Source organism: Triturus cristatus, chromosome 2_2, assembly GCF_964204655.1.
Source record: "Triturus cristatus chromosome 2_2, aTriCri1.1, whole genome shotgun sequence".
In the NCBI taxonomy this organism is placed as follows: Eukaryota; Metazoa; Chordata; class Amphibia; order Caudata; family Salamandridae; genus Triturus; species Triturus cristatus.
Window position 1 is genome coordinate 526,924,942 of NC_140582.1, and position 20,244 is coordinate 526,945,185.

Genomic DNA, 20,244 nt, shown 5'->3' on the forward strand with positions numbered 1-20,244 from the left:
AGCGTTTTTTATACAAAAAAACCCCCCAAAATTTTAAATAGATACAAATCTACTAATGCAAAATCTGAAACTAAATACATTGCACAAATGCCGACCTTGAAACCGAACAAAAATTGTAAAACAATAGACCAGGCCATTCACTTTACCACTCATGGATGCTCCCAAAAATTATTTTGTGTGTGGTACATTCTAAAACAACCAGGCGCGCACACAGCGCAGGGTTAGGACACTCTGGACAGTACATAGGTGTCTCCTTCTGCGTACCTCTTCGCCTACAGGCTCTACATCTCCTACTGGGAAAATCTTTTGAGAGCGTGGGTGTAATGTGATCAGGAAAGTGGCGATCTTTCAATCTAGCCGCATCCTACTCCACTCCAATTGTAAGAACACTTGCCTGTTTCTCTACAACAAGGCTGCCTATTCCAGAGTCCTGAAACTTAGCCAAAGTCATATTTGACTCAGGACAACAATTCTTGAATAAAACAAAAGCATTAAAGGTTGCCAAGTGAAAAAGATGGATAGCCAAATGTAAGCCTTAGAAGAGCAGTGTAAGGTTCCAACCTCTGATCTACTCGATCAACACCACCCATGTGCCTATTCTAGTCTAAAATTCACACAGGTTTTGCGCACTTCAGCAACCTGGCCCCACACAGTCGCAGGTGAAGTGCTTTCATCATGGATGGTAATCAGCATGTAGACATCTCTCCTGTCTGAGAACTTCACAGCAAAAAGTTCCTTGCTACGCACTGCACCCGCACAAGCCTTCGACAAACAAGTTATTTGGGAAACCTTTGCGGTTAGTGGATTGTGCCATAAACGGTGTCCAATTTGGCCAATTCCCTGAACTCTACACCAGTGTAGAAGTTATCTACATATAAATGGTGACCTTTGTTAAAAACTCCTCTAAGTTCCTGCACAATTTTCTCAGTCACTCAAAGTGTACCGATAACCAGGGGTGTCAATCTTGGAATCCCTACCGGTGTACACCCGGAAATTAGAGACCTATCCAGTCCTACTGTCACACAGCATATACATCTTAATTCCATTGTGTTCCCTCTTACTAGGAATGTATTGCCTAAAAACCAAGCGGCCCTTGAACAAGACCAAAGACTCGTCCACTGCTATTTCTTTCACTGGAACATGGATCTCAGAAAATCTATCTAGAAAGTGATCAATGACAGGCCGAATCTTAAAAAGATGGCCACAATCTGAGTGATCTCGTGGCAAAGCTAAACCATTGTCAATAAAATGCAGCATCTGAAGCAAATGCCTATCGCAATCTGTGACTGCCGGAAATATAGCCGTTTCGATCAAGGGATTAGTAGACCAATATGAAGACATTGATGGCTTTCTTAGCAAGCCCATTAAAGTTAACCCCAAGAACTTAAACTCATCCAGATTTGTGGGAGTCCACCGGGTTGCTCTAGAGTGGGGCCTAAGGCTGGCACTTGTGTCTCTCAAATACTGTTCAGCATACAGATTAATCTGCTCAACAATCTCTGCCAAAAATACATTGTCCATAAACCACTGAAACTTATCCGCAAAAAGTTTTCAGTATTCACTCTTCACCCTGGAACACCAGTAAAGTCTGGCAGTGCCGGCTGCACCATGCCTGGGGCAACCCAGAGGTCAGCACTTCCAACGGGAAGCCTTGCAGCCCAGATGCCTCTTGCTGCACTATCAGCACATCAATGTCCTCCTCTAAAACAGGCTCTTCATCTGCATGCAGAGTAGCTTCATCGTCCGATTTCTCGTGGATAGAAAACTCACTGCCTGAATCTTCCACTGCCTCAGATGCATACCAAGAACCTGCTGAGCAGTAATCCTGCGGCTAGCCGTAATCCTTACTAAAAGTCTTCACAAACCAATCAACTGCAACCAACACTGTGCAAAATAAGTAATAAGTGTGGCTTTAGCTCAAAGATCTATATACTCAAAAACAATGACTCTCATGCCAAAGATAGCTACTCACCAGCACCTACTCAGCAGCGACACAGCAAAAACCAACGATATCCCATTAGAAAGAAACAAAACCAAAATGCACAGAGCACAGATGCAAAATGATTTTGACACTCAAAAAGCAGAAGCCAAACATACTGCTATTACACTATTTGCAAAAAACATTCATGCTGGGAAATTAAACTCATTTAGAGCAAATAGCACAAAGTCTCTTACCAAACACATGCAACGACACAAACTGCAGCACCACCAGTAACAAAACCGCAACTTGGAACATCAGTCTAAAGAGCAAAAAACTTGAACTAGAGTAAAAAGGAAAAAACCGTAACAATTGCAATTCAGAAGAAATAAAACAATTCACATTATAGCAAGCTATGTAACTACTCAAATGGTCAATGTGCCAGATGGGCTTTCAAATGGCGAGAAAAATGGGGGGTGAACTTACCCAAGGGATCTGGTGGGGTTTTCTGCCAGACCGATCTGTCCCCACGTGGGGCAGAAAAGAGCAGGCAGAAATTTGCCCCCTTGCAAAAGAAATAGATTCCTGGTCCCTAGTAGGGTTTTCAGCCCTCTCCCGCCTGGGGGCAGAAAGGCCAAAAAAACAGGCATATCCGGCCCCATGGTGGGGTAGAAAATACATCAACCTAACTTAAGCCCCTTGGAAGCAACCCTTGGCCAAGGGGTCGCTTCCATCTGCAATAAAAATAAAAACCTGGTGCCTAATGGGGTTTCTGCCTGCCCTGGGGGCAGAAAGGCAAAAAAATGTTGATCTGTGGGTGGATGCCATGACGGAGCGGTTCCTTCATGAGCACACGCCCACCATGGTTCATGGCTGGACCGCTCCGTCATGAGCATAGAAATGGCTAGGGAGGAATGTCGGAGCAGACAACTGTGATGGGAAATAAAACCATCAAATATTGAGTCCAGTGCTGACCCAAAGCATATTATAATTAACACTCCCTGTTTATTGTTTTTACAGATAAATACAGACCGAAACCCTTATATTGTCTGTATTTATTTTTAAATGTGGATAAAACAGAAAATATGTGCTTTGAGTGATTCTAAATGCACTTTGCCATGACTGCCATGCCAGTAGCTGTGTGGATTGATAGGTACGGGGGGTTAAAGATTATTTTAGTAAAGAGGCTTAAACACGAGTAGCTATGCACAAGGCTGGTACTGAAATATGCATCTTTTCATAAAAGTGCATTGTTATCTTCTGCAAGTGTTCATATCACTGAAACCTGGCAGGCATTCAAGATTGACTGCATATTTATTGGTTAAATAAATGTGGAAATACCATTTTCAGCTTTACTTTTTTCACAAAACCAATAATAAATATGGATAACTACATATAAAGGTGATAAATACAGACGGGAATGGCCAAAAAATAAATGCCATAAAATCAGGAGCCCTATTATGTTGCTTTGGTAACAGTAGCCTGCTGCGAACAGCTAAATCTGCCTGTGACAGTCTTAAGCAATGTCCAAGGGTGCGTCATATGAATCCTGTAGGTGAGCAGTTGCTGGTAGAGAGTTAAGTACCACAAACATGGAACAGCGAGTGGGCTGCTTAAGGTTTGATCAAAAGTCTTCTCCACATCTTTTGCTGTTTTCCCGTTCGTTCTCGTTACACCCTGGATTACCTGATACTCTATTGCTTGACCTCGGTTCACATGTTGGGTTCATTAATGCAACTGATCAGGATTCTGTGGGGCTCTTTAGTGCAACTGTGCACACTTGTGGATGTAGGAGTTTTTAAGCTGGGTTTTAATCTTTTGCCTTGTACTCAATTTGCATAGCATGACACACAGGCAGGTTTTTACTTCTTTTCAATGTGCTTGTCTCTGTAAATTCATCTCACCAGTGAAACCTGTTTTTCTGGTCTACCTGGGTTATCGCTGCATCTGTTCTTGAATACCGAGCTTGTAGCACTGCTACTCTAGATGGAACCTTGATCACTTATCATTTCAGTCCATATATGCATGGCCTGGCTCTGCATATTTGTGCATTTAGGAAGAGCATATGTTTTAGAAACTTGTGGGGTGTGGTACATAAAAGTAATAGTTATCAGATAATGGGCACTAGCCTACACTATTTCCTAGTAACCATTCAGAAGTAGATTGATGGTGGTTGGAAAAAGATTTTGTCTGAATTTGTACAATTGACAATCTAACATTTTTTTTTTCTCAGTGTTGACCCCTTCTCCAAAAAAGACTGGTATGATGTCAAAGCACCAGCAATGTTCAATATCCGCAACATTGGGAAAACTCTAGTCACCCGAACCCAGGGAACCAGTAAGTACTGAAAGTTACCCAGCGTTCTGCCGTGCAATCCTATGAATTTAAATCTGCCTATCTGTTGTGAAGCATATAAATGGTTGTAAACATTTCGCTTGTCTGCTTAACATTTTTTCTACTTTTGAGTTTGTACTCAAGTTGAGTTAATCACATTTGCTTCATACACTTTACATATCTACTACAGTGTATTCTTAACCAGTGTGTATTTGGTTCCAGAGAGAATTTTCATTTGTTTTTTAAAACTTTGTTGTATTCAGCTCTTAGTTGCAAGTGTCTGTACAGGTTTTTTGAATTTGGTTTTAAGACTCTCTTGAAGACTGATTAACTCTGGTACCAATAATGCAGATGAATTATTTTTCAGTCATGCCTCGATTTCAAATGTCTTAATATGGAGGGCTTCCTGTTAAATCGTACCAGATTGTTGCGTCTACCATAGCTTAGTAGTAGTCTCCTATTGATGAGTGCGTGGGTGACAGTCTTTCAAAGCCGATGGAACATGTGAAAGCATAATGAGGATACAGCATTGATCTTGCGGTTCGCTGTGTGAGGAGTCCGGTATGATGAGGAGGGCTGTGAAGAGTAAGGGCACATGTAACTGGGGCAGTCCTCATGGAAGGATAAAGTCCATAAGGAGGGACTACTAATCTTATTCACCAAACAAAAGCCGGCATTTTCAAAGGACAGTAAAAGGAAACCATGAAAAAGATGGGTCGAACAATGAAATAGGTTATGAAAGAACAAAACCAAGTCCCAATAATTTAGCTGCTATTGCTGAGTTGTAGCATTTATCCCTTAAAAGTAATCTTGGTTATTTAAGTTTATTCAGAATAGTTTGCTTTTCTATATAAAAATGTTTACTTTTATTTACAGAAATTGCATCAGATGGTCTTAAAGGTCGTGTTTTTGAGGTGAGTCTCGCTGATCTCCAGAACGATGAAGTGGCCTTCCGGAAATTTAAACTCGTTACAGAAGATGTCCAAGGCAAGAACTGCCTCACCAACTTCCACGGAATGGACCTCACCCGAGACAAAATGTGCTCCATGGTTAAAAAATGGCAGGTCAGTAAATGTGCTGCCAAGGTTGATTTTGGTGCTAGGCTTTTTAATTTTTTGTTTTATATACTTAAAGTTTGTTATAGGTGGCTTAGCATAAAAAGCCTCCATGTCTATAGAGGGGCATAGATGACATTAGTGCAGTGTGGCTTGTTTAACATGTATTTCAGGTCTGCAGGTGTAAGTTTTTAACCTTTTGTTCTATAGGGAGGGAAGCTGTTACTGTTTGATTTTTAAAGGAGGGAATGTATGAGATTGAGTTGGGAAATCATATCTTGCATCATCCGTCTCAGTATAAAATACCTTCTTGTGAAGGTCTTTGATCCGAATTTTGATTTTCTTGGTTCAGATCTATTTAATACAGTCTGCTCCTCACTCCAGAAAGGGATTACCTTGGCTCCAAAGCAAGAGTAAATGTCCCAATTGCTCGTTTACAATGTCAACAGTGATAGACAGACCAGCCTTATGGTGTCATTTTGACTACAGTTCAATAAATGTTCTGTTGTGTGCGTGAGATTAATGTCCAGTTTCAGCCCCATAACTCCTTTACAGATTATCGCCTACCTGCACTGAAATGAAATTGTCTCCTGAAAGCGTTGTGGATAACTAATTTAATAATTTGCATTGATATGTTGCTATATATCTTGGATATTATGCATGCAGTTTAATATTACCTAAATTTTTGGGATGACACATGGATGGTCAAATGATGGTGTGAACGCGTTTACACAAAGATGTATTGGTCTCTTAAGAGCATACACATTCCCCCAACTTTTTGTGAAATCTTATTTGTTTTGATAACGTTTTTCTCTTGCCCATTTAAGCCTTTTAGTCTTATTTATTTCAGCATGATAAATTCGCTATCTGCCAGTGTTAACCTACAAGCTGCCCTCTGAGTAGGGCGCAAGGCATGGATAATCATGAGCTCTGGCAGATATCTGGTTGCTGACTATTAAACTTACTTTGCAATATCCCCATTTCAGTTGAAATTCGGCATGCCAGTGTTGTAAGGGAAGCTATTGTGGGTATCTGGGCACTAAGGACAGATTAATTTGAATAGGTGAACCCCATAGATCGGTTTGCTTGCAAGTTGGTAGCATCTGCTGCGACTGCTGTAAACCTGTTCAACATAATAGCATCCCTTGCTCATTAAAAAAAAGTATCTACTGTAATGGGTTATTTGAAAAGCCCTTTCATTTGACTGACTAAACTCTACTGTATTAACTACTTGCTAGGTACTGTATTGAGTGAGTTATGCGTGGTATTTGTGTGTAATAGGTTTTTGTGACTTTCCTTGTGTTGAGCAGAAAGTAAGCAACTTTTGTTTTTATATAGACTATGATTGAGGCTCATATTGATGTGAAGACCACTGATGGCTACCTTCTTCGGCTCTTCTGTGTTGGTTTCACCAAGAAGCGCAATAATCAGATCCGCAAGACCTCTTATGCCCAGCATCAGCAGGTCCGTCAGATTCGCAAGAAAATGATGGAAATTATGGCCCGTGAGGTGCAAACAAATGACCTGAAAGAAGTGGTCAACAAGCTGTAAGTTTTAAACTTTATCTTGCATTTGAGCAAGATCTTTTGAACTGCTGTTTTATGTTTTTTTCAGTATTATCGTGGGTTGCTTCCTGGCCCATTAACCTTTTCATTTTTAAACGCTTGCTAGTGGATAGGTTCTTGATCATTCTAAGCATAACAAATGATTGATTCAAACCAAGGTCTTTTATTAGTATTGAGCTGAGATTTCTGTCCAAAGGTTCCAGCACCACCTCATTTTCCTTGCTTCGAGGGCTTGTGGCTTAGTTTTGTTCTCAGCGCTCCAGTTATTGAAACTGTTGTCAGCATTAGTGTCTATGTACCCATATTCAACGCAGACAGGCTTCCTGAACAAGTCAACCTGGATTGCTCTCCATTCCCTGGTACCTCCTTAATACTTAAGAATAGCGCTATGATATATTTGCACAAAAGTGAGTGATTAGTGTATTGAGCAATTTTACCTGCGTCTCTAGAGAAAGTGGAGAAAACTGACTGAGGTTAAATCTGGTTCGCCATTGAACCCCTGCCCTAGTTTATTTTCTCGTGACTAACACCTATATTGAGTGCGTTCTTTACCCAGATTTTTAATGCATCCCTAAAGACAGCAACCTACCTGAATATCTCGAACCTTATTCCTCCCATTAGCTAAAAAGGCTGGGCTTGACGCATCCATATTATCAGACTATCACCCTATTTCCCTATTGCCATTCGTGGCTAAGGTTCTTGAGAAATTAGTCAACCTCCAAGTGAGTGCCAACCTTCCTAAAGGATAACCATCTACTGGATCCCTCTCTGACTGGCTTCTGAGTGATTAACAGTATAGAGAGCGCTCTGCTTGCCGTTCTAGATGACCTCAGACTGAAGGTAGATCAGGGCATGGCAGTGGCCCTGGTCCTGATGGACCTAGCTGTGGCGTTCCATATGGTCTTACCTTCTTATTTTAGAGACTGCATGAGAGAGGATTTCACTCTGCTGCCCTTCAATGGCTCGGATAAAAGATCCCTATCCGTCCAGCTAGACACATTTAGTTCACTTCCTCACATCTCAGAAAGCGGCATCCCTCATTCTTTTTAATGTACTTGTTTCACCCCTTGCCACACTAGTTAGAGTGGGGCTTCGATATATGCTTCTGTGCTGATCATCTGAGTGACAATCCGACAGATACAAAGAATTACCTGGAGGGGTGTCTTTCGTAAGTGGTCCGATCCAAGATGGTGCATTGTTTAAAACTTAATGCAGAATAAATCGAGAGCCTTTTGTTTGATGGCACTGTTATTTGGGACAATTCTTGGTGGCGTGGCAGCGCTCCGGTACCTAAAAAAAAAAGCAGCAAAAACTTACAACTGTTATCATTGGCCAATCTTTCGATGCAAGACCAGGTACTGTCCACTTGTGACAAATGCATTGGTGTGGAAAAACTTTTCAGCAAACTATTTAGGTGGATTCGGATCGATTGTTGACTGATGGTTGTCCTTGCACTGATTGTCAGCTACTTGGATTATGGAAACTTCCTTTATACAGGTATGGCGGACTATTTGTGTGCATGCCCACAGACTATTAAAAATACTGCTGCAAAACTGATCAGTGTAGGCAGATTTGGCTCTGTGTGCATGCTTAAAAACATTGAATTGGTTACCGACACACAGAGGGCTCCATTCAAGCTTCTTTCTCATGCACTCGGGGCGCTGCATGAATCCGGCGCTCTGCTTCTTAGGCAGAGGGTCAAATTTTATCTACCCTCAAATCTATGGTCATCCAACTTGGTCCTTGCCAAAGTAAATTGGATTAAAAAGGGCAGCCACTCTATTTAAAAAAAAAAAAAAAAAAAAAAAAAAGTGACTGCCACTCACTGGAATTCTCTCCCTCTGGATATCCGGCCAACCGAGGACTATCTGGTGGTCAGGATTTTAAGTGGCGTTTTTCCGACTAACACTTTTCGCATCTTTCCCTAGCTCTGTCCTGATTATGCAGTAATCAGTAGTTCTTAGTGCCGCGATATCCCTTCGGGCATGATTGTTGGCGCTTTTCAAATTCCAAAATAAACCTATTGAACGGAGTTTCCACCTTCTGAAAATCTGTGTAGATAGACCTGGGTGCCATGTGGGAAGGAAATGGTGCTTTAGTATAGTTTATTTGCCATAATTGTGCATTGTTGAAAGAACAGTGACTGGTATGGTGGCTTGGAACCACTAGTTAACTTTGGGTTCTGTATCTATTGGGAGGAAAGGCTATTCTGCATGCCTGTTTTCAATGCAGGTATCCGGAATGCTCTCAAGCAGTGATTGTAACATGTGGCCCATGGACCCCTGGGGGTCCGCATCAGTTTACTAAATTAAAAATGTTAATACTCGTGTGTCAAGGAATTTGAAGTTCAAGGATAAAAATGAAGTTTGGGTCCTTGTCTTCATTTGTGGGATTAGATAAAGTACAGCCAAAGAAATCTAGTATGGACACCAGGTGGCCCCAGTATAAGCACTAGTAAATGCTGGCGGAAAGAAATCATTTGGGGCAAAATACATTTTTTGAAAAATTGCTAGACTGTCCTGCATATCACTGTCTTTTAGAAATAAAACTACAATTTAAAATTCAAACCTTGTGATTAAAATTTCAGCTTTTGCATACTTTATTGTTTGTGAATTAAGTAATATTTCAGTATTTGTGTATTTGATATAAACTTGTTTTGCGGTACAAACAAGTGTGTAGGGCACTTAACATTTATCCCTAGGGTATATTTGAAAGTATATTGTGTGCCAATTTGCATTCGTGCCATAGGAAAACAGACACAGATCTCGGGAATAAATACTATTGGGCATATGGATGGCATTCGCCATTCACTCAAACGTGTGAAGCGAACAGAGCAGCCCTTGGTCTTCTCTTTCAAATGATGGCATTTCATCTGTGTTCTGAAGTCTTGTTGAAGGGGTTGTCTGGTGCTGAAGAGGTGATAGAAGGTGCAATGGCTATAACTCGGAAGCTGCTCATGGCAAATTGGGTGCCACTACCAGGCTAATGGTTGATTTTTAGATTTTGGGCTGGCATTGCGTGGTGGAGTCCTACTAATCGCTGCTTTTTAATAAACGCTTGCAAAGTGTTAGGGTTTGCTGAGCGAGGCACAGCTTGATGAGAAAATCAAGTGTCTGGGAAGATTGTACCATATTCTTGTGGCAGACCGTTTACTCTGCCGACCTCATTGCAACTTGCTTTTAACCTACCTGATACCTACTCTTCTAATTGTTCACTCGTTGCTCCATGATCACATTCCAGCCACACACAGCTTGCCGTTGCCTTCAAACTCCTATTTCCTTTGTCCATATCCATGGAGTGCTTTTCGGTTCGTGTGGGGCGTTCTGTTTTATTTGATCAATCGACCACCTAGCTACAATACTCTTCACCTAAGCTTTCTGAATTTGCCAACACCTGTAATCAGTTTCTCACTGCAGTAGGCCTGAAGCCATTCCGGTGCTCAATCTTCAAATTGTTTCATAAAGAATATCCCTAATCTTTAAAATAACCAGCAGCCATTGTCCCACTTCACCAGAAACTTGATGTTTCAAGTGTCCTGAACTCCTCCTTTAATAAACCTTACTTGCTCCTCTATGTAATATACTACCTAACCACTCGATAGAACAGTAAAACCAGATAACACTTCTCAAAAGGTGTTAAAAAAAACTGCACCAACCCACTCCTCAGTCCAACTCCGTATGAAAGTTTAATAACATATGCAGTTAGCACAGTCAACAGTTGTACACCAGAAATACAAATTACTGTCCAGTTTCCGCAATACCTTTTTGTTTGATTTCAAATCATTTTTATTGATTTTTCAAAAAATAAACAAATGATAAACACGATAATAATAAATACAATAATAAGATGACCAATGGCAAAAATGATAGGTAACATACAAATCATAAATACAAAGTAAATAGAAAACATTAAAACTACAAATTACTCCAGTGCCTTAACATGGGAGTCGCAGTGAAGCTGTAGTGACATACAAGTGGACAATCGAGCAGAGTTTCACACAAGTAATAGAGGAAAATACAATACAGTACAGGTGTATCAAGCAAGTACAGTTTCACAGTATTAATTGTAGAAAATACAATACAGTACAGGTGTAAAACAGCGAACCTGGTGTTCTGTAAGCATAACCTTGTGGAGGGTGAGGCGATTTTCATGGGGGTTTTATGAGAAGGAAAAGGTGTCAAGGGACTTCCATAGCTTCCTGTGTGATTTGTGCCAGTGAGGCGTAAAGCGCAATGTTGTCAGCTCTTCTGATGAAGGGTAACCATTCTTGCCACAACCTAAAGGAGACTTCATTGGAGTTTTTCAACTTATTCAGTACAATTTTACAGGCTAAAGTGAGCATAAGGTCTAAGTATCGGTCATTCACATCTTTGATCTTGGTCCAGAGCACTTAGTAGGATATAGGAAAATTCCCTGGGAGGAGGGTGTGGGGGGGGAGAGAACAACGTTGAAAGTATTGTTTATACATTCGTAGATCTTATCTCAATATGTTTGTAGGATAGGGCAATGGAAGAGTATGTGGGCATGGTTACCAACGTGAGGTTTACCAATTCCAGCATATCGGGTTTTCGCGGAGATTAAGTTTGAAGATCCTCTCAGGGGTCCAATATGTCCTATTTATTAGGAAAGCTTGGTTTGCGATAATGGAGTTTTTATTTGAGCAAGGAGTGATATGTATTCTGTCGAATGGGATATTGTTTGACTTGGGTTCGGATTCCCATTTAACGTCACATTTCCTATGAGATTTGCGAGGCTTAGAGGATAGGAGTTTGTAAATTTTAGAGACTGTGTGACCTGACCTTAGTAGCTGTAGCATCTTTGAGAGTATCGAAGGATCGGAAGGTTTAATAGAGCGCATCTTGAGGAGTGACTTTAGTTTTAGGAATTTATAAAAATCGATCAGGTTTACCCCGTGTCTAGACTGAAGCACAGCGAGAGGTAGGGGAAGGGTCCCTGTAAAAAGGTATTTGACTAAATTTATGCCGCTTTTAGACCAATGTTCCTAATGGAGCATCCCGCCATCAACCACCTTTTCTTTAATACTTATTATTCAATCCTCAGTCATTATTCAGTCCGTAGAACCTAATCTGATAGATCTTCATTGTTGAAACCATTCTTCCGTGGACTTAGCATCTGTCCCTTCGATAGGTTTAGACTTAATCTCCCCTAGTGGTGCCCTTTAGGATTTCTGGTGTTTTTTCAAGTTTACGTGAACTTTGATTTATTCTCCTCATAACATAAATTCCCCCCCCCTTTTTTTTTTTTGCGCCTGGTTACTTGTTACCATGACTTTCTGAGGTTTGCATTTCAATTAAGCTATTCCTATTTTTAGGCGCTTTGTAGTATCCTAATTTGTAAGAGAAACTAATCTAACACTGCCACTATTTAGCTTTCATCTCTCACCTTCCTCTCGCCTTTCATATGAAATGAATTCCTATTAAATGTTTTTCACTGAAAAGACCGCACATTGTATTACATTTTTTTAACTTTATTTTGTAATGAATTTCATCTAAGTATAGTGCTCCCATCCCAAAAATTTCTCAACCTGATGACTACCTTCCAGTAGTTCTTTGTGCAAATGCTGTACACTTGTTAAAAAAAAAGATATTGGAGCTTTTTATGGACATTTTTCTTCTGATAATCGGCGGCTGTTTATCATTCCATCGCAGCTTGTTTTGTGCAAACACATTTTAGACTATTCGTCACTCTTGCACCGTGTTCAATTGGTTTTGCAGGGATGTTAAATTCTCCAGTATTGGGGTGTCTTTCATAGATTCACATGCTTGAATATTCCCCGTCGAAGTGGGAGTCCCACGGTACATAAAAAGCAATAAGCCTCATGTATATAGATACATAAATAATATACAAGAATAAAATACATGTAAGAATAAACATCATAGTTTAAAAACAACATACCAAGTCAAAAGTACCATAGGATAACATTGACCCATAGGAAAGCATTGAGAAAGGAATCACTTTACTGACATATCCATGTCGTTTTATAGTCCAAACTATAACCAATCGGGCGCAAGCACACTCTAGAACCTTCTCCTCAGAGGCTCAGGCCCTCAGATTTTCTACTGTACGCCGTGTGAAGGGAGTCTCCCTGAGCTCTGCTCAGTTTTTCTTCAATTTATCCTCATGTCTTCAAGTAAGAAGTCTCTTTTCCGTTCCTGTGCTTCTTGTGGAAAGTTAAGACTTTTTTTCTGAGGACCCTCATGAAAAATGTATTTACTGCCTTTACCCAGACCATAAGGTGGGCAACTGTAAAATCTGTAGAACTTTTTCACAAAACCCTCTAAAGGACAGAGGGTCGCCTCCTTCTGTGGCTACAAAAATTGAAGGACGCAGATAATCCTCTCTCTGAAATCTCAATTGTGGCTTCTGCTCGCACCGGAGTCTCTTCCAAGCGTAGTAGTGTACAGGACTTGCCCTTCACCTTTTGGATGTTTCTAAGGTACCTGTACATTTTGCTACTACGTCAACGCCTTCGAGATCTTACTCTCGGGCGTCTGACTCCTTCAGCACATGTTTCTACTCAAATGTGCCAGACCGTCGACGGGCTCATCGACTGTCACTCCGTCGACAATCTGCTGCTTCTTCAACCTCTGCGACGACTGTTTCCAGCAGATTCCCTATGTCGTTGACGATGGCTTCGTCGACGTTATCGCAGTCGACAGTGATTTGTGTTTCATTAAAGGCTGTCTCGTCGATTCCCATATCCTCCTCGATGACGAAACTGGTTATCCCGTCGACGTCCAAATCCTCATCGACTATCAAAGTAGTTGTCGATGATTAAATAGTCGTCTGCGGCAGGCTTGTCGTCTGCGTTGTCAACTTTTGCCTCTCTTCCACTGGTGCCGTTTTCTACGTCAACATCTGCACCGGTCGACTATTCCTTGCTTCAGCATCACGCTGTTTTGGACTCCATTACTATGCCACCGGCCACTCAGCCACCGCAACAGCTGTTTCCCTCGGGCAACGAAGATGGCAGTCCATCAGAACTCTTCATTAAATGTCAGGATTTCGAGGATGAGGATCATTATTCTCAAGAAGAGGAGCAGGATCCTCCTACAGAGGTGCCAATGGCACAGCTTCCTTTGTCCCTCATCTCTAATCTCCAATTTATGTTGGAGGATTACAATTGCCGTTTTCCACCTTCCCACAGGTCTCCACGTGACGCTCCATCGAACTTTCCGACTCCTCCAGTGCCAGCGGAGCCAACGCCATCCGCCCCTTCACTAGTACCCCCTGCAGAGGGTGACGTTCTTAAAGATACGGAAGATGGAGAGCTCCAGGGCGATGACGACGACACAATGGCCGACTGGGATGATTATCAAATTCGCCTTCAAAGTCGCCAGTGAACTCTCCACCTGTTGACATTACAGGTTTCCATCAGTTGATGGAAAGAGCGGCGCAGCGATTTAATCTCCCCATGATCGTAAGAGGATTGCTTTCTGTATAATTTCAAATCACAACCACAGACCAGTTTGGGCCGTGCCCATAATTGACTTTGTTTGGAATGAAGGGATTAAACTGATAAACACCTGATTCAATCCCGGCAGTTCTTCCGTGGTTGGAGAAAAAGTATAAGGCCCCGGACTCTTCTCCTGCTTGCTTGGTATCCAGCCTAAGCCGGATTGTCATCACCTAGGCGGCACAACGTTGCTCGAACAATCCCTCGTATCCACTTTTCTCTCCACCTGACTGTGATGGCTGTCGCCTGGACGCCATTGGGAAGAAGTTCAATACCATGGCCTCCAACAGTAAGGGCAGCAAATTCTTTGGCAATCTTGGGCCGTTACGATCGCCAAATGTGGTCAGACATGGAGGCTTTCATTAAGCTCATTCCAGAGCCCTCTAGAGCGGAAGCTCTCGTTTCTGCAAGAAGGTGAAAGAGCATCTTCAGAGATTGATTGCTCTGTAGATATCGCCTCAACTGGTTTACGACAGCTAGCTGGAGCAGCTGTTTTAAGGAGGCAAGGCTGGCTTCGTTCCACTTTTTTTACGTCAAGAAGTCCAGGCAAAGATTCTCGATATGCCCTTTGACGGGGAGTCCTTGTTTGGACAGCATGTGGATGAGGCCTTCCAAACAATTAAGGACACTGAGACGACTCGTTCCCTTGGCACGCTACAGTTTAGATGGCCGCCTTTTCGGGGTGCTCGCGGACGCAGCGCCACCTCTTCCTTTTGTGACAATTCCACTCAATACCGCTCTTACAGCCAAGGACACAGTTTTTCCTCCCAAAACTCAGTCTTACAGCTTACAAACTAGTAAATCCTACAGAGGTAAGTCCAACTATAGGGGGAACTCCTCCAAATAAAAATGACTTTGTTTATATCCCCCTCCCCTCGTCCTGAGTTGGAGGACGGATCTCAAAATTCTTTTCAAATTGGTCATTGATCACTTCAGACCATTGGACATTGTTTCAAAGGGCCATACCCTAGAATTCGTCAAATTCCCTCAACACCCCTCCATCCGGTCCTCCTCCCGCTCATCTCAAAGAGCTTTTCCATCAGATCAGCATTATGCTCAAGAAAGGGGCCATCAAAGTGGTTCCGAAATCTCAGAAGGGGCTAGGCTTCTATTCCCTGTTTTTCCTCGTATAAAGAAATCTGAGGAGTGGCACCCTATCCTCGACCTGAGGTCCCTCAAAGTTTCAAAAAGACAAATCATTCCGCATGCTCACGCTGAGGGACATGCTTCAGTTCCTTTCTCAAGACTACTTCATGACGACAATCGATCTTCAGGATGCTTATTTCCACGTGCCAATTTTACCACGCCACAGGAAATACCTACGCTTCCGTGTAGGCCACAGGGACTTTCAATTCAGAGTCCTGCCCTTCGTGCTTCGCTCAGCTCCTCGAGTCTTCACGAAAGTCCTTGCCCCGGTGGTGGCCCATTTGCGGTTGCGAGGCGTTCAAATATTCCCATATTTGGACGATTGTCTCAGTCCTACCACCAAGCATCCCTAGATACTCAGTATTGTCGGACTCTGTTCCACTCTCTAGGACTGTCAGTCAACATACAAAAATCTCAGCTCACGCCAGCTCTGCACAGAACGTTCCTCGGCGCTACCATCAATACCTCCATGGCCATGGCTTTCGTCTCCGCCAATCGGCAAACACGGATCCTGCAGCTCGCAGCTTCCATCAGATCAAAGCGGTCTGTTTCAGTCCGCATATTGAAGTCCTTTCTGGGGATGGCGTCGTCCTGCATTTCTTTGATCCCACATTGCAGACTGAAGTCGTCCCATTCAAGAAGAACTGGACAAACAATGGTGTCAGATCTCCAGTTCTTTCAGCGACCGGATCTTCGTATTCGCTCGCATGGCACAAGCTCTGCACTGGTGGACACAACCTCGCAACATCGCAGCTGGAACTTCTTTCCTGGCAAAAGCCCCGGAACTCGTTCTTACCACAGATGCCTCCCTGGAAGGGTGGGGCAGACACCTTTAAGATCTGTCCAAGGGCAAATGGGTCTGTCTCAACGTTCTTGGCACATCAACAGACTAGAACTGATGGCAATTTTCCTTGCACTCAAATCCTTCCGGCTCCAGCTTCAAGGGGAATCAGTGCTCATTCAAACTGACAACACCACCAGCATGCACTACCTAAACAAGCAGGGTGGGACAAAATCTCCACTGCTTTCCCAGCTGGCTCAGAAGATCTGGGATTGGGCCATACTCCATCAGATCACGCTCACTGCAGTCCACCTGACTGGCATTTCCAACATTCTAGCAGTCGGTCAGCATCATCGACCCACGAGTGGGAGTTGCATAAGCCGACTCTAGACTTTGTCTTCAGCCTTTGGGGTCACCAGAACCTGGATCTCTTTGCAACTCCACAGAACAGCAAATGTCAGTTTTACGCAAGTTGGCTTCCCCACAGAGGGTCGCGCGGAAATGCCCTTTCGATGGACTGGTGCAAGATATTTGCCTACGCTTTTCCGCCAATCCCTCTGATTCCTCGAGTGTTGTGGAAAATGCGGAGACCGTGCCACATTCTCTCGATTGCTCCACGGTGGCTTCGGCAGGCATGGTTCTCGGAGCTACTGCTCCTCTCTGTGCGAGCCCATCCTTCACCCTCGGCCAGACCTTCTAACAATGAACAACGGTCGGATCGCCATCCGAATCCCAGTTCACTCAAATTGTCTGCCTGGAACCTGAGCACCTTGAATTTGCTCACTTGAACATTTCACCTGCTTGCAGGGAAGTTCTTGCCAGGGCGCAGGCGCCTTCCATGGTGAAGACCTACAAACTAAAGTGGAAGCGCTTCTGTCACTGGTGCTCGTCTGTTCACATCCACCCAGTGTATAACTCCCCGGCACAGATTCTGCCTTTCTTTTTGCAGTTGGCACAGTCATGACTGTCTCACTCCACCAAAAGTCTTTCTAGCGGCAATTTCTCGCTTACGCCAGGACGGCTCTTCCTCTCTCTATTCATCTAGAGTAATTAAGCAATTCTTTAAAGGGTTGTTCGGGATGTTTCCACCCATTTGGCGTCCTCCGCCCACGTGGTGTCTTAACATCGTATTGGCGCAGCTTATGAAGGCGCCCTTTGAGCCAATCCATTCAGCGGATTTCAAATTTTTAACCTGGAAGGTCGCCCTCCTGCTTGCACTGACTTCCTCTCGCTGAGTAAGTGACATTCACGCCTTAACAATCCAGCCTCCTTTTCTTCAATTTAAATCGGACTGTGTAATCCTTCGCACTAACCCAGCTTTCATGCTAAAGGTGCCGTCCGATTTTCATCTTAATGAACCCGTAGTTTTAAAAACATTTTTTTCCTCATCCGCAATCTCCAGCGGAACAGTCTACACTCTTTGGACTTAAAGAGGTGTCAAGTTTTATATCAGCAGAACAGCACCCTTTCGCCAGTCTGATCAACTGTTCGTTGCCTACGGGCGAACCTGTAAGGGACATTCTGTTACCAAACCAACAATTGCATGTTGGATTTCTTCAGCGATATCTTTCTGCCATCAGAGGGCTGGCAAGCCTCTTCTGGAGTGAGGGCGCATTCTACAAGGGTAATGTCCTCCTCTACTGCTTTATTCGCTGGTGTGCCCATTCATCAGATCTGCCGGGCAGCTACGTGGTCCAGCAGGCACACTTTCACGAGGCACTACTGCCTGGATGCCATCAATGAAGCTGATACGGCAGTCGGCCAAGCAGTTCTTCGCAATCTATTCAAATAAGGTGAGCCTCTGTTACTTCCCACCTCCTTGGGTTGTTATCAGCTGTGTTTTTATCATACAATGTCATTGTATTTCATGCAATGTTATGGCCTCTTCAGGCTGCAGAGTACTGCTCACTATTCTATTCAAGCCTGTGAATCTATGAAAGACACCCCAATACTGGAGAACAAATGTTACTTACCTGTAAACTGTGGTTCTCCAGTATTGGTGTCTTTCATAGATTCGCATGCGACCCACCCTCCTCCCCTCAGAGGCTCTCTTCTCCTCATTAGACTCTGTCACACTTGTGCTACGAAAATCTGAGGGCCTGAGCCTCTGAGGAGAAGGTTCTAGAGGGTGCTTGCGCCTGATTGGTTATAGTTTGGACTATAAAACGACATGGATATGTCAAAGAGATTCCTTTCTCAATGCTTTCCTATGGGTCAATGTTATCCTATGGTACTTTTGACTTGGTATGTTTTTAAACTATGATTATTTTTACATGTATTTTATTCTTATATATTTATGTAACTATATACATGAAGCTTATTGCTTTTTATGTACCGTGGGACTCCCACTTCGACGACTGGGAATATTCAAGCATGTGAATCTATGAAAGACACCAATACTGGAGAACCACAGTTTACAGGTAAGTAACATTTGTTCTTATATTGACTAATTCTATTGACAATAGGTTGAGATCATACCTTACTTGATTGTTTAGTTTTTCTTGCGTATTAACTTGATGCTGCTTGTGTTTTTATTCACTTTACCTCCAAACCGCACATTTTATTGACTTGTTGGAATGCTGTTCCCTTAAATGTCCTTGTTTCTGTTTGGGGGTTTATGGAAAGCCCACTTTACTCTGTGTACTATTAATAGAGGGCTGTGGCAGCCTCCTTACTCTTCAAAATGTGTTGTGCATAACTCCCTGGAGCAAAGCCTCATCGCAGCACAATGCACAGACTTTCTTTTTACTTGTGCATGGGACCTCTTCTTCCCCTCTGCATTATGCCCCAAACCACCTCCCCGATGGGTACTGCAGTGACCGTTAAAAGGACCAGTAGATATGCTAAAGAATGAAGGAGCCATGTAGGTGGAGAGGTCCCCCCCCCCCCCCGGTCAGTAATAGGTCACTGGATAGAAAAGTAATGTGTTCTGTATTTAGTTAGCTGGTCTTGGTGGCCTTAGAGGCGGGAAGTGGAGGTATTGGAATGAGCCAGAGTTTGTGTTTTTAACAGCAAAAGGAAGGGTACTCCATTTCAAAATCTTGTAACACGTATTGAGTAAGTCCGGGCGGTGAACTCCGCTCGTGTAGTGTTCTGCATTACGAAAAATTCTCCCTCGCGTCTGCCAACGGTAAGTTGGCAAGCACGAACAAGGAAAATCCACCTTCCAGCGTCGTCTGTAATACACCCCCCCCCCCCCCCCGGTTTGCAGTTGTCAACATCAAGTTTGCGAGTGTGAAATCAACCTCCCGGTGTGATTTAAAGTATACAGACCTTTATCGGTGGAGTAGCTGTCATCCCTACTCCTAACCTACCTCACATGTATCCCAGGGAGGGGGAGGAATACCCTCTTAATAAAAATGTTTCCCTAAAAAAACTTCTAACAGAGGCTCAGAACAGACACTAGTGATCCTGTTTTTACTTTTGACACATCCTATCCCTGGCCCGATATGGTTCTGGATGATTTTTCAAACTTTATCTTAGACAGCGACACCCCCCCCCCCCCCCCCCCCCCCCCCCCCCCGGAAGCTCCGCTGGCTCTCCATTCAGAAGTGATACCACTTTGAGATGCTGATCCACAAGTACAAAGCCCTGCACAACAGAGGACCAGCATGCATCAACCACCGTCTGAATTGTCACCAACCATCCAGACACCCTTCCTTAATCTGCCTCACACTCACCCGCCTACGTTGAAACTACAGCGGAGGTTGGTTCCTTCTCTGAACCGGCGGCCAGGGCCTAGATCGACTTCCCTCGTCGCCTCCAGACCTCACCCTTGCTGCTAGGAGGGTGTAAAGGGCTCAAGACCTGGCTGTTAAAAAGGGCGCCAGCAGCAAGATCCTTGACACCTGGATACCCTCGCGGGTGATTAGCTGCACTAAAACAGTCCTTTGTGTTTGACCCTTGAAGCACAAATCAAAATTCTGCCCCAAAGCCTGGCACTAATATGAAGCATTGGTGCACCTGCT

General features: G+C 43.3%; 1 protein-coding gene across 1 annotated transcript in view; it reads left to right on the top strand.

Moving 5' to 3' along the window:
• The window catches only part of RPS3A (ribosomal protein S3A), a 30,992-nt gene that overhangs the window by 4,541 nt on the left and 6,207 nt on the right, over nucleotides 1-20,244 (top strand). Inside the window, exons 2-4 of the mRNA XM_085641657.1 lie at nucleotides 4,152-4,255; nucleotides 5,129-5,316; nucleotides 6,646-6,854. Of these exons, the coding sequence (XP_085497783.1) occupies nucleotides 4,152-4,255; nucleotides 5,129-5,316; nucleotides 6,646-6,854 (501 nt within the window). The remainder of the gene's footprint in view (nucleotides 1-4,151; nucleotides 4,256-5,128; nucleotides 5,317-6,645; nucleotides 6,855-20,244) is intronic.